Source organism: Megalopta genalis, unplaced genomic scaffold, assembly GCF_051020955.1.
Source record: "Megalopta genalis isolate 19385.01 unplaced genomic scaffold, iyMegGena1_principal scaffold0023, whole genome shotgun sequence".
NCBI classification, from domain to species: domain Eukaryota; kingdom Metazoa; phylum Arthropoda; class Insecta; order Hymenoptera; family Halictidae; genus Megalopta; species Megalopta genalis.
This window is the reverse complement of record NW_027476093.1, coordinates 2,549,492-2,564,468: the sequence shown is the minus strand read 5'-3', so window position 1 is coordinate 2,564,468 and position 14,977 is coordinate 2,549,492. Positions and strand designations below refer to the sequence as shown.

General features: G+C 46.6%; 1 protein-coding gene across 4 annotated transcripts in view; it reads left to right on the top strand.

Moving 5' to 3' along the window:
* LOC117217765 (irregular chiasm C-roughest protein) overlaps positions 1-14,977 on the top strand; it is a 263,272-nt gene that overhangs the window by 236,076 nt on the left and 12,219 nt on the right. For 3 of the 4 annotated variants that reach the window (XM_033465596.2, XM_076527481.1, XM_033465598.2), the window contains 7 exons: positions 4,893-5,044; positions 5,696-6,006; positions 6,826-7,066; positions 9,018-9,173; positions 10,464-10,711; positions 11,846-12,081; positions 14,468-14,597. In XM_033465596.2, the coding sequence (XP_033321487.1) occupies positions 4,893-5,044; positions 5,696-6,006; positions 6,826-7,066; positions 9,018-9,173; positions 10,464-10,711; positions 11,846-12,081; positions 14,468-14,597 (1,474 nt within the window). The remainder of the gene's footprint in view (positions 1-4,892; positions 5,045-5,695; positions 6,007-6,825; positions 7,067-9,017; positions 9,174-10,463; positions 10,712-11,845; positions 12,082-14,467; positions 14,598-14,977) is intronic. The other variant, XM_033465597.2, reaches the window with a different exon arrangement.

Genomic DNA, 14,977 nt, shown 5'->3' with positions numbered 1-14,977 from the left:
AACCGTGACAAGAAGAATTTGCATTTTATGCATACAGATCGTTGAGATTGCGAGAAATTGTTTCGGTTTCGAATTCTTGGGCCGCCCTTCGTTTTCATTGTCCTCTCTCGGAGACGCTGCTTTCCTCCCATCCCGGTGATAATTATTTTCGAACGATCTTGGCGTGATAACGATCGATGATTTCTCTGGAACTTTAAGTTGCATAGCAAGTGTGTAGGAGACAGACTTAAGAATAATAATAAACTGTAATAAACAGTTAATTTTAGCGATATTTTTAGCCAAAGTAATCAGAAGGTTTACAAAAAATTGATCTACACTCGCAACCACATCTATCACAAAATCAATCCCACTAGTCTCCGTAACTGGTCCAAAATTTTGCTATCGACCTACCTGGACCAGTTACGGAGACTAGTGGAATGGATTTTCTCGAGTTTTGAGAACTGTTCCGAAAATGAATTCTACTAGTCTCCGTAACTGGTCCAAAATTTTGCTGTGACCTAGTGGGACCAGTTACTGAGACTAGTAGAATTCATTTTCCGGATTTTTGCGATCTCTTCAGAAATCAATCCCACTAGTCTCAGTAACTGGTCCCACTAGGTCACAGCAAAATTTTGGACCAGTTACTGAGACTAGTGGGGTTGATTTCCGGACAGATCCCAAAAATCTGGAAAATGAATTCTACTAGTCTCAGTAACAGTAAACTAACTTTGCTGTCGACCTAGCGGGACTACACGAGATCGATTTTTGGCCAGTTTTGTCCGGACAAATTCGCCATTACGCACCGCGCGGATAGGATAGCCGGCAGGCATCGAATAACGAAAAGAAAACGCGCGTTTCACGGAATTTTCCCGTGCGTTTTTTAGTTTGTTCAGCGAGCAAGGACCGACGTCTTAACTAAGAAACGGCTCGCGCACGGCGGACAATGGGGGAATTAGCGAGCAATCGGTTGCGGCACACGGAGCAAGCGAATAATTCACGTTGCCAACAACAAAAGAGGGTACAATGCGAAGTTTAAGACAATGTTAACTGGTCGTGCGTCGCGTTTCGCGTTGTCCCGTTGTCCGCTTCGATGGTTCCGCGGGTTCTGGAGAAAGGCGGCCGTGCACAGGCGGCCGTGCACACGCGGCCGCGCACGCGTTCACCGTTGTTTTGTCTCGGCGATTGAAAGATCTCGAGGCAATGAAAGCGAAAGCGGACGACACAGTCGCGTGAATGGTCCGCTTTCGTGCCGTGGCCCCCGTATCGAGGACAGCCACTCCGCGAAGATAAAGAGAGCCGGTAAACGGGGTTTAATTAAGCGGTGTGCAACTTTCGTCGCAGCGTCCAAGTTTTATGGGTCAAATCGAAGTCGTAAAACCAACACACGTTCGCGGCCCCCTACCCCCCCGTGATCGAGACTCGTTTACGATGGAACTTCGCGTCGTTCGCTACCGTGCAAAATAATAAAACTCGTTCCCGTGCCCCCCTGTATTCTCTGTGTAGCTATTAGCGACGCGATTTTGATGGAGGTCCGTCGTAACTAGGGACGATGGGTCGTGAACCTGCTCAACCAGCGTCGATACCTTGCGACGAAGAATCACGGTATCGCGAGCACGCGTGATTATCGGGCATCAAAATGCCCGAATATAGACTCCTAATAATGCCTGCTCGTATATATTTATTTATTTGCTTGTTTATTTATTTATTTATTTACTTATTTACTTACTTATTCAGCACTTAACGAACATACAAAGTCATAAACATGCAAAAGAATAGAACGAGAACGATGCTGTATGAGATGGTAAAAGAACTGGTACGAAGAAATATACCATAACAATTGATGAAAACTATACAAGCAAAGAAAAGATTAGGTCTAATAAACAGAGCGAATAAATGAAGATCTATGACAGATCAACTTTTTCACTGGCATCGCGGCTTCTTTTAAAGCGGACATAATAAAATTGTTATCATCTTCCTAGGATAGGTATTACAAAATATAGTATTACAAAAATAAACCGTCGGACGAGAGAGTGTCCACTGTAGTTTTCGCTGAAGACACGCGAAATCCGTCGATTGCCACGCTTGTCCCACGCGTTACGGTAATGTCTCCCTTACTGACGCTTGACTACTACAGTAATGTCTTCCTTACTGACGCTCAACTACTACAGTAATGCCTCCTTTACTGACGCTCAGATTGTCCACTAGAATGGACAATTTGGGAAGAAGAGATACGATTGTTCGAGCCTTGCGGCTCTTTTTTACAATTGTGGACAATATATAACTATAAAAGTAAACCGCGAGGCTCGAATAATCGTCTCTCTTCTCCCAAAATTGTCCATTTTTGTGGACAACCTGAGCGTCAATTAGGGAGACATTACTGTACTTCGGAGCCGCTCTTCTCGTTTATTACCATTCGAAACGATTCTTGTCGTCCTTCCCATCGATTTTTCCATCGGCGACCGATATAAATCTCGCGACGCCGATACGATGCCGCGCGGTGCCCGGGACGAGAGCATAAACTACGATCTCGAGGAAGATCGCTCCGGGGACGCTACTCCCGGAACTAATTCGAGAGAGGTTATCGTTTCCGCGTCTTTGTTCCTTTTGTCGACTCGGAAATTCGTATCGATCGACGAAAGAAATGACAGCCGTAGGAGGCAGCTATGAATGGGGAGACAAAACATCCGACGTCCCGTGATTTTCTCGCGGCGCACAATTCCGCGGCGTCAATCTCGCCGCGATTTTCAATACTCCGGCGCAACCCTTTTCTTTAACGCGGTCACGGGTCCGTTGTATCGCCATACGAAATCTCGATTCGGTGTCAGTATCTCGAAATGAATGCGTGTTCTAATTCTGAACTTGAAACAACCTTGCTGCTGTTCTCGAGTCTGTACAAGCCGCGATGAAGTTTCGATTGTGACAAAATTTCTATAAAAAGACCGTTTAATATTTCTGAAAGTACGGTGCTTCGTTAAAAAGAGCAGATTCACCGATTAATTGTGACAAATAATTGCAACGTGTCGCAAGAGACCACAGTGGGACAAATGGACGATCTAGGTGAAAAAAGGTCATGCCAGGAAATAGATATACTATTGGGTTGGCAACTAAAGTAATTGCCGATTTGTTCAATGAAATAACAAATTTTTTTTACTTGGAACGAAGTTTAATCTGTAATGTATTTTCCATTTTGTTCGATGACCTTTTGCCATCTCTTTGACAACTTGAAAATTCCACGCTCGTAAAAAGTCTAATCCTTTTCGGCCAAAACCTGAGTTAAGTGAGATTTTACAGCGTCATCGTCATTAAAAGTTTTACCATAAAGAGAGTTGTCCAGGGATCGAAATAAGTGGTAATCCGATGGCGCGAGATCAGGACTATATGGTGGGTGTAACATCAATTCCCAACCAATATCCATCAATTTTTGCCGAGTGAACAAAGACGTGTGCGATCTAGCATTGTCCTGCTGGAAAATGACACCTTTACGATGGACCAATTCTGGACGCTTTTCCTTGACCGCTGCATTCAATTTGTCCAGTTGCTAACATTCACGAATAATAAAAATAACATAATAATAATAATAATAGTTTTATAATATAACATTTACGGATATCATAAAAATGGGAGTGAGAGACATCTAGAACTGAAATCGGCAATTACTTAGTTGCCAACCCAATATTTATTCTTGTTCCGAGACTAATGATACTCATAATAATACATTTAGTAGCCATATACAGTAATGTCTCCCTTACTGATGCTCAGATTGTCCACTAAATTGGATAATTTGGGAAGAGCTGATACGATTATTCGAGTCTTGCGGCTCGTTTTTATAATTGTGGACAATTTATAACTATAAAAATAAACCGCAAGGCTCGAATAATCGTATCTCCTCTTCCCATATTGTCCATTTTTGTGCGCAATTTGGGCGTCAATTATAGAGACATTACTGTAAGTATAAAAATGGTTGCACAGAAACTTGGAATCGTAACCTGATGAAATTACACATATAAAAGAACAATTAGTAATTGTTTTTCAACTTTTATTGATTATGAACTATATTCTGCATAAGCAAACGTTTCGAAACCAGCATAAAAATTTGTTCATCGATGCATTTTACAAGAAGTTCTAAAGGCTTATATAAATTTATTGTGCCGTTTGGTACACTTTAGAAGTGAAGAACTAAATAATAGGGAACGAATTTTTTCAAAATTTGATGTAAATTCTCTCAAATTGACCATCGGCTTGTAAACAATCGTTAAAGGTGCTCCTAAGAGTCACCCCTAATTGCTCGGTACCTGCTTTTTATTAAACACTCGAGAATACTTTTGGGAAAGATCTAGTCGATCTTCTCTCCACTCGTCCACAAAATCTGAACGTACAACAGTCACGTCGCCTCGTTCGTTTGGAAACGGCTTCTTAGCAGACGACAAGTCGCGGTTAAAGTACTTTTTATCAACGATTGCACGGGTCTGAAAAAAAGCTATCGACTACGACGGAGCTACGACTTTCTCAAGTTTCGTTTCGCCGGATAAATGAATTGGATTTGCCGTTAGCGGAAACGGAAGTTCTGGCATTTCGCGTTTAAGCATGATATACGCTCGGATTTTGAAGAAATGCGACGGACCGTTTCGCTCCGCGGCCGCAAATATACGGAGACGGTTCGGAAAAACGGATTACGGAGCGAGAAATGAACGGCGTCGGTGAAAAGAGAAAGAGAGCAGGGTCGCGCCGCGTCGCGCCGCGCCGCGCCGGTACGAACAGAGAATATTAAAAAATGCATAATTATCCGCGGAGCTTTTTTCACCGCTGGCTGGTCGACCGCCGCGCCGGTGGCCTCTTTTTGCCGGAGAGCCTCGCATATTATCGTGCAATTACACACTCGCCGGCCTATCCTCTTGCTCTCTCTCTGTTCCCAGGTGGTTTATCAACGAGAAGAAGGTCATCGGGGACTACACCACGGAGATGATCATCCACAATGCGACCCGCGATCTTCACGACGCGATCGTAAAGTGCGAGGTCCACAACGACGTCGGGAAAAGCGAGGACACCGAGACCCTGGATATAACCTGTGAGTGCGCCGGCCTCGGCCGCCGGCAAAATTTTCGGCTCGGAGGATCGGAATAATTTCCCGCGGATGATACCGCTCGCGTAGAATCACGAAATTCTCCGCGACAGACGCGGAGCGTTACGGTTACTCCGAGGCCGAATCCACGCATTACTATTCGCTGACTCGCCCTTTCTTCCCCATAATCTGCTGCGCCCGTCCGTCGGCCCGCTCCGATACCGTTTCGCCCGGCTATTTAACCGGGGGATCCAGTTTCGTGAGCTTCTCGCGCGCGGGGGCATCAGCGAAATTCGAGATCGCGCTTGTCAAAAGACCCGGAGGAGGAGGAGGATAAATTGGACCTCTTCAGGGAGCATTTGTCCGTGTATTTTTGGAGCGTCTTCGCGATTTATGGTTGCCTTCTCTGGCCCGAGAACGGCGAACGTGATCCCGCGTAACGTTGCAGAAAATGGCGGCAGAGACGCGCGCCCGTAGAGAAGCGATCTCGCGGCGCTCCTTCTCTCCCATCTCAGCCTCTCTTTTCCTCTCTATCTCTCTCTCTCTCTCTTTTTCTCTCTCGTTCTCGCACTCTGCCTAGCTCTGTCTCTCGCCTCGCTTACCACGCTGTCGCATCAATCTCGAGGGATTGCCGGAGGTCAAAATTCAATTCCGCAGACGGGCCGCAGTTTCGACACCCACCGGTCTCGGTGGAGACGCAATACGGCGCCAAGGAAATCTTGCAATGCAACGTCGATGGGAACCCGACCCCGGAGATACGCTGGTACCACGAGGACTCGGAGCGACAGGTCGCCTCTACGCCGAACATAAGCGTCGCCGTGGATCACGAGACAGCCGGACGGTACTTCTGCAAAGCTTACGTGCCCGGCTTCCCGAAATTGACGGGCTACGCGAACATCTACATCCGAGCGCCGCCGAGCATCGAGTCGCAGAGGGTCCAGTATGTGCCCGACGAGGGAGTCGTCAAGGTATTCTTCCTCGATTCCCTTTGGTCGCCGCCGTTCCCGCGTCAAAATCCTTCTTCGACACGTACCGATCGAACGAACCGCCTTCGAACCCAGCGTCGTCGATCGCCGGACGTTTATTTTGCGGTGCCGTTTCCCGATGTCCCGTAAAAACCGACGAGAACACCGCCGGTCCCGATTCACGCCCTCGTAACTTCGCCCGCAGGATTTTGGGCCGGACATTTTTATAGAAAGTATGCGAAAATATGCCGGCCATGACCGTGGTACGCTCGTCGATATGTACAGGGTGTCTCTCGATCCGAAAGTAGGGGATTCCTGAGGTGATTTGAAGCAACTTTTTCTTTAGCGAAAATGTTCTACGAGGCTTTGTTTACGAGTTATCAACGAAAAATTACTGACCAATGAGAAGCGAGCTGGTGAGGCGGAGCGAGTCATCGAGCGCACGGAGCCCAGTTCCGCTCATTGGTCACTGTTTTTCGTGAATAACTCGTAAACGAAGCGTCGTAGAACATTTTCGCTAAGGAAAAAGTTGCTTCAAATCGCCTCAGGAATTCCCTACTTTCGGATTGCGAGACATTTTTGGGACGCCCTGTATATTTCACAGACGGAATCCTTCTTCGATTCTTCTTCTTCTTCTTGTTATTTTTTTTATTATTGCCGCACTTTTCTATCTTTTATTTGCCGCCGATCGCCGTTGTCGATGCGCGACGAGCAAAGATCTAAAACGAAATACGATGTACGGATCGGTCGATCCGGCGGCATAGAGGACAAGCGTCGAACCGGAGGCCTTTTTCATTCGACTGTTCTTCCTCGATTTCGCAGGTGAAGTGTACAGCGATATCTGTGCCAAAAGCGGACTCGGTGGTATGGAGCTTCGCCGGTCGCGAGCTCAATTTCTCGTCGAACAATACGCCTTTCTACGTGCAAGAGGAATACACCGCCGAGAGGGTCGTCAGCACTGTCACACTGCTTGATCCCATATCTACGTACTTCGGGGATTACAACTGCACGGTCACGAATAGCTTCGGCATGGATTCCGTCATAATCAAGCTGACGGCACACAGTAAGTTCATATCCATTATGACCGAACTTTTTCCCTCTTTATCACTCCCCCACTCGCACACTCGCACACACACACACACACACTCTCTCTCTCGCTCTCTCTAGCACACGTACACGCAAATTATACAGCACACACACGTACGCGCACCCAAACGCCCACGATTCCCCTTCTCCCTCCATCTTTCGTCTATTCCGTGTTCCTCCGACAGCTCGTAATTTCGCGTTTTTTCGACGCGATACACGCGGAATTGGCAGCGTTCTCGGTTCGAAAAACGCTCGAAGCGTCCGCGACCGAGAAACGAAGGAATCCCGAGCCGAGAACAAGGGTCGCAGCCGCGGAAAACGCGGCGAATTCTGGTTACGGCCGCGTTTCGATCGACCCTTTTTCACGAGCAAATGAAAACGCAATGACGGGATCTCGATCCCGTGGAGCGACCGCGCCCGTCGCTGATTTTGCATTTTTCGGGGAGAACGCCCCCAGGTATCTGATCCATCCGATCGAGCGATCCCGTTTTTTGCAGCGACGTAAGCGCGGCTGGGGAGACTGGAACACGGTCGGTTCGACGTTGAACCTTCGGCGCGAGCGAACGCTGCAATATGCCGAGGAGAACGCTTCGCGGAACGCGCGAGCAAATTTTCAAAGAGATATACAGGGTGTCCAAGAAATGTCTCGCAAAAATGTCTCGCAATTCGGAAATGAGAAGTTCCTGGGATCGTTTGAAGTAACTTTTTCCTTAGCGAAAATGTTCTACGAGGCTTTGTTTACGAGTTATCAACGAAAAATCACTGACCAATGAGAAGCGAGCTCGGCTGGCGTGATCGGCAGTTCCGCTCACTGGCTCGGCCGCTAAGCGCCAACTCATCTCGCCTCTCATTGGTCACCGTTTTTCGTTAATAACTCGTAAACGAAGCCTCGTAGAACATTTTCGCAAAGGAAAAAATTGCTTCAAATGACCTCAGAAACCTCCCATTCTCGGATTCCGAGACATTCTTGGGACACCCTGTATAGACGACCGTTCTCTCGGCGCCTAGCTCCGGGGACCTCTTAGATTCTATTTTCGGCGGTTCGTTCAATCCGTTCGGGACAGGCTAAGCCCGCGAACGCATTAGCACGGAGCAACTCCGAACTAAACAGATTCCGACGCGGTACACGCGCGGAACCCTGCTAGCTGCCTAGTTGCAGAACCCGGATTTCCCGCCGCGTTGGTCTCGGTAGAAAATCTCCACGGGTTCTGTCCGGTGTTCGCCGTAAATTACGACGCGATCGACGCTCCGCGAAAAAATGTGTTTCCGCAAGGAATTTCTGAACCAGTTCTTCGCTATCTCCCGGATCCTTGGGAAAGAAAAAGCGCGCCGCCGCGGACGCGGGTCGGTGGTAGATGGAGCAATTAACGACCGGAAGCATTAACCGGGCGAATCGAAAGAGCAAAATCGAGCCTCTCGAGGGGGGGAAAAAAGGATATCCCCCGCGCTTTTTATTCATATTCGCGGACACGGATTCGTCCCTTTTTCAATCCTATCCATTCACCGGACATATAACCGGCGCAAGTTATTCGGAAAATTCGTCGCCGGGCTCCGAATATTCGCGCAAATTGCTTCGAACGATCTGTATTCGTTATATTAAATAATTCAGGCGACCGTTTTATAAAGTTCCGCCGATGTGTGCGTTACACCGTAAATTTCGCGGGATTCAATTAAGCGACACGCGCCGCGCCACGCACATTTTGCGTACACTTTGTAAAATTTAGCCGGACTCGTTAAGCAGTCGGTCGCAGCCGCGGCTACCGAATTTTATTCTCCCCCCTCCCTGTCCGGCCGTATCCGTTCGTTTTCCTTTTTTCCTGTTTTCACGAAACGACAACACACAGACACCGAAAAGAGGAGAAGAACACAAATGTCGCCCTAACTCGCCGAGCTAAATACTCGAGATTTTAACCAAACGTGACGCTTAGCGTTGATTCCAGTCGATTGGCAACTGATTCTCATCATCGGCGGATTGGTCGTCTGCGTGATCCTGATTGGCGTGATCATTATACTAATTCTGCAGTGTCGCGACCGCATCAAACAGCCGCGGCCGAGGACAGCACAGACTCAGGAGACTGATATGCGTGAGTGGAATATCATGTTCGAATGAATTATACCGCCATTAGTCAAGCCGCCCCGCAATTTTCCATTGTTTTCGAGTTCGTGACTCGCCGTTTCGTAATTTTCGCCCGTCGCCGACGTTCTTCCGAGGCGACACACGGCGCCGTTATCGGCGGCATCTATCGCTAACGATGCGGAAAAATGTTCCGCGGATGAAGGATAGGTTATTGAATGCAAACGAGCCCGATACGTTGCGCTTAATCCGCAACTGAAAGGGTGGAGTCGGCGCAACATGCGGCTTGTTCATTGTTCGGAACGTTGTTGTCGTTACCAACATTGAACGCCGGTTATCGGTCCGCAAAAACAGCCACCGGGACTTGCGTTACCTTTCGAATCGCGAACCGCTATCTAGCTTTCCCTTTTCAAATCCTACCGTTTTACATATGGTCGGTCACGAAAATATTCGGTCATTGTTTAAAACTATTTTATATATTTGAATAGAATAGGATAACTATTTTTTTAATTGGACCAAGCAACTTCTAGGTTAAATTAGTTCACTGGACAATGCCTGAAAAATTGTATTCAAAAATTCCAATTGGATGGCATGATGAAAAAATTGAAAAATGATATTTTTCCAACTCTTTTTTATCCGAGCCTGCAGCAGACACTGAAAGATATTAAAATCTCTAGACTCGTAAAAACTCAACGCTATCTTTAATTGCTTGTAATTAATAACAACGTTAAGCGATTCCGATGAAATATGCATATAAATTACCGAGATTATTGAGAACTACAGTTAATGTCTCTCTAATTGATGCTGAGATTGTTCATAAAAATAGACAATTTCGAAAGAGGAGATACGATTTTTATTCGAGTCCTGCGGTTAGTTTTTATAGTTACGAATTGTCAAGAACTATAAAAACGAGCTGCAAGGCTCGAATAATCGTATCTCCTCTTTCCAAATTGTCCATTTCTGTGCACAATCTGAGCGTCAATTAGGGAGACATTACTGTATTCCTGAAACGCAGCGAACGTGCCACAGTTGAAAAGTTACAATAATTTAACTTCCGCCAAGATTATTATTTAAAAACCCATTATCGAATCTAAAAAGTACTTGGACAAATCTCGGACAAGTCTATCCAACAAGTTTCCAGTAAATGAAACGTAAAGTTATATCCACCGCATTTGGTTGCGTCGATTCCGCCGAGCAGCGCGTTCGATAGCCGGGAAAAGTCGGTAAAAGTGACATTAACAAAATCCTGTCGTCGAACCCGCCGCTGACTCGGCTGGTTTGTTTTTCGGTGATTCTACAGAAGAAACAGATTCGAACGCTGATCGATATCGAGAGAGTGACAGAAGCAGTAACCTCTCGGATGTCAAAGCGGATATTCGAGCGGGCTCGAGTGTCAGCAACGCGGAGAGCGTGACAGCACTTGACAGCGAGGGCGAAGGAAGCACGAGAGGCGTGAACGCATTGGCACTGGCCGGGCCTGTTCCGAATCCGCTGGGTTATCGTTACAGCGCCGATTACACGGAACCGTCGTTCCCGCCGAAGAATAACGTAAGTGAACTTATCCGCCGTGTTTTTCGCTACTTTGACGGATTCGGATTACTTTACGTCCTCCGTATCGCGGCGAACAAAAGCCGTCGGTCCCAAGAGCGCGCTGCGAAACGTGCTATCTAAATTGGAAACGCCCTGCGAGAATTTATTTCAACCCTTTTGCCATCTCCAGCCCTAGTGCGCGAAACGCCGGAGATATTCGCAGGCTACAAACAACTCATAATTAATAATTCCTATTATAAAAGGCAGACAATCTGTTTCTCTTGTTCGCGTCTCATATTAACTTCGCTCTTTGTACGACTAATCTGGTTCGCCAACATTTCATTTTCACCGTCGTTTCTTTGATTTTCGTGTTACGTGAAAATCCGGTGAACCTTTCTGCGAAAGAAGAACTGCAGATATCCCAGCTGCTACAGGGTGTCCCTCGCGGAAATGTTCCTCAGATCATTTGAAGCAACTTCTTCCTTTACAAAAATTTTCTCCGAGGCACCGTTAACGAGTTATTAACGAAAAACGCCGACCAATGAGAGGCGAGCTCGGCTAGCGCGAGGCGGCGCAGCCAGCGAGCGCGCGACGCCCAGTTCCGCTCGTTGGCTCGGTCGCCTCGCGCCAGCCGAGCTCGCCTCTCATTGGTCGGCGTTTTTCGTTAATAACTCGTTAACGGCGCCTCGGAGAACATTTTTGTAAAGGAAAAAGTTGCTTCAATTGACCCGAGGAACCCGCCACTTCCGAGACATTTTTGGGACAGCCTGTATATTTCGAGTCGGCCATTTATTCGATCCCGAGAACGTCTCCGATTTACGAATTCTGTCCGCGTCGAACAACAATTTCGAGTCGCGTAGGAAAATTCACGGATCGGTACGCTGTGCTAATATCTAGCACACGCGGAAGTTTGCGCAGCGCGCACGCCGGTGTCATGCCCGGGGGGGATTAATTCCTCTTCCGTTTACATATTCCGGTTTTCGTGTCCCATCGACAACGGCGCGGGAAGTTTGCGTATCAGAAACAAGAAAAGAGTCTTAACGAAAGTGGAGCACCGGCGGGTCACTGCCACGATGATAGTCGATACACCCGTTCGGGGAAAAAAAAGGGCGTCGCGTTTCTCGCTAACGTTCACGGTTTTCCTTGTTGCAGGACGGCAGTAACAACAACGGTTACGTGCCGTACGTAGACTACACCCGCGACTACATGCCGCCCACGACGCAAGGCGTGGGTGCGTCGCGGGAATCCTTAAGCAGGATACCGTCGGGCGGGATCCTCGCCTCGAAGAAGATCGGCCTGAGTTCCGCGAACCTGGGCACCTCGAGTCCGCAGGCAACTCCCGCGATCGACCCTCGTTTCTCCGCAACGTACGGGAACCCCTACCTCAGGTAAACTTCCAGGGAGCTCTCGGTTCTCCCGATGAAACAGCGCCGCGCCTCTCTGTCACCGAGTCTGCAATCTAGTTCGACACGCTATAATAGAGGAACCTTTGACCAGCTGTAATTGTGTTTTGACGCGGTAATCCCACAAAGGAGCGCGCGAATTCTACCGAAGACGATCGAGTTATAGCCCGTCCATCCGATCCTCTCTCTCTCTCTCTATCTCTCCCCGCGTAGCGGAAGAGAGGAAGGACACCGGACGACTGCGAAAGGAGAGACAATGGAACGTGACGTTACGTGGAACCGGGACACGTCCGACGGAACGAGCAATATTGGAACAACGGGCGCGCGAACGGTGCCGCCCCTGTCGACGACACATTATAAAATGTGGCGCGTTAACGTTACAATATTTACGGCGTATCGATCAACGGATTTCACCGGCGCCCCGTGTACAATCGTTCCTACGGATTAATCGCGCGCCCTGTAAATTATCAATCGTCCGTCTTGAATATTTATAACGCTGCCTCCGGGCCGGGCCTCGCAAGAGTTTTAATATTAATCGAGCAAATCGGTGCGCGCGTAATTCCATGCCCCCACGATCGACGCCCAGCGTTCCATGTTTCACGGCCGAAATTCAATTTCTTACGTTTCATTTTTTATAGTTGAAAAGAACTGACAACGCTTTAGAGCTTCCGAATAGAAAATGTTGTTCGTTCTGGATGATTCTCTGTGCTAACAGGATTCTAAATGCAAAATCGTAAAATTCGAAGGAAATATTAACCCTTTGCACTCGAGCGGTGAGACTCTGGGGCACCGTTAAAATTATTACATCGCGTTCCATATAGTTGAAAAGAACTAACAACGCTTTAGAGCTTCCGAGTAGAAAATGTTGTTCGTTCTGGATGATTCTCTGTGCTAAAGGGGTTCTAAATGCAAAATCGTAAAATTCAAAGAAAATATTAACCCTTTGCACTCGAGCGGTGACTCTGGGGCACCATTAAAATTATTACATCACGTTCCAAGGTAACTTTTATATTATAAAAGTCTAGACGTGTAAAGACATTGTTAAAAGTCTAATTGTTGTACGAGTCGCAAGACTATAAATTTCGTGTGCATAAAATGCACTTTGTCGTATAAAATGGAAATACCGTAAGTCAGAAAAATTAATTTAGATTTACAGTTACATTGGCTTCGAGTGCAAAGGATTAAACGTATGGCACACCAATTATATTGGTGCATTTGAATCTAGTTTTAAGCTTGAAAAGAGGATATCAAAATTAGGTACAACCCTCTTTGCAACTGTAATCAGATTACTGATTTTTTTCAAGATCTTAGAGTGGCAAATGAATTTTGCGATGGGATTTAAAATCAACGTGTCAAAATATACAAGAAATGATGCAGAATTTAAGGTTAACATAAATTTTCAAGGTTAAAAAATATTTACACTGCATTCTCTCCCCTTTTCCATTATTCTGCAACATATCAGCTTTAATTTAAAGAAAGAATATCATTGCCTTATTTCATTTCTATAAAGAGTTCTTTGATTTTGACAGAACTTCGTCACTTCACCCCCATTGTGCGTGCGATATACAGTAATGTCTCTCTAATTGACGCACAGATTGTGCAGAAAAATGGACAATTTCGGAGGAGAAGATACGATTGTTCGAGCCTTGCGGCTCGTTTTTATAATTGTTGACAATTCGTAACTATAAAAACGAACCGCAAGGATCGAATAATCTTATCATTTGCACTCGAGCGACGACTCTGAGGCGCCACTAAAAATTGCTATACTATTTCTCAAAATAACCGTAACAGTATCAGACTCGTTTATATCTAAAAGACTGTTAAAATTGAAAGTTTTGTACTCGCCAATAAGCTTCCATATGCATAAATCGCGATAAATCATAGAATCATATAAAACAGAAACATCGTAGATCAGAAAATATGTTTCAAATACAATTAAAACAGCAACGTTAGTTAACATCACCTCTTCCCAAATTGTCTAGTTTTCTGCACAATCCGTGCGTCGGTTAGAGAGACGTTACCTACTTTCCGTTCGCGACACCATATGAGCCGTTTATTTTAAAAGTGGCATAAGTCACTTTACCGTAATGAAAAGTGGTGACATTTTAATGTTTATACGAAATTATTTATACTGCGGAAAATATCAATATCCTGAGATAACAAATACAAGTAAATCTTCTCGAAAGTTAGCATCCATATTTTGAAACGTGTTAAAACGCAAACCCTTAAATATCTCGTGTTAAAAACAAAGTGACTTATGCCAGTTTCAAAATAAACGGCTCATATATTCCGCGATACAAATCGATTCGCCGTGCTGGCCGGTCGCGATCGATCGCGGGTCTGATCGTTTTTCTTTTCCCGGGAACAATAGAATGTCAGCGGCGGAGCAGCTGAGACACGCGCCACACACGGCGGTGCCGGGAGTGACGCCAGCACCACCACCCTACACGCAAGCAATGAGAATGAATAGCTTGAATACCTTGAACGGCGCTGGGCCGCAGGTTAGTACAATGACAGCGAATGTGTGTCAAATTCCGAGACGCGGTTGCGACATCCCCAGGTGCATTCCAACGCTCACCTGAACTAGTTCCGATAAATCTCTGCGCCTATGGGAATAGCCCCCGAGTTGATCTAATCGGCTCCGATCAGCCAGTTCGTTCGATACCGGCTTCTCGTTTTGCTATCGCTTTATCCGTCGATCGGAATACTTAACCGAGAGCAGGAGTAGGAAGGATAATGGGAAGTTTCGCGATCCGTTCCGGAGGGGATTAGCCCACGCGTAACATCGCCTAAATCGACTAACCGGAGCGCGAAGCTTTCGCTCGACGGTGTCTCGATGGAACGTCAAGTTCTGTAACGATTTTACTCGAGCAAAAGGCCC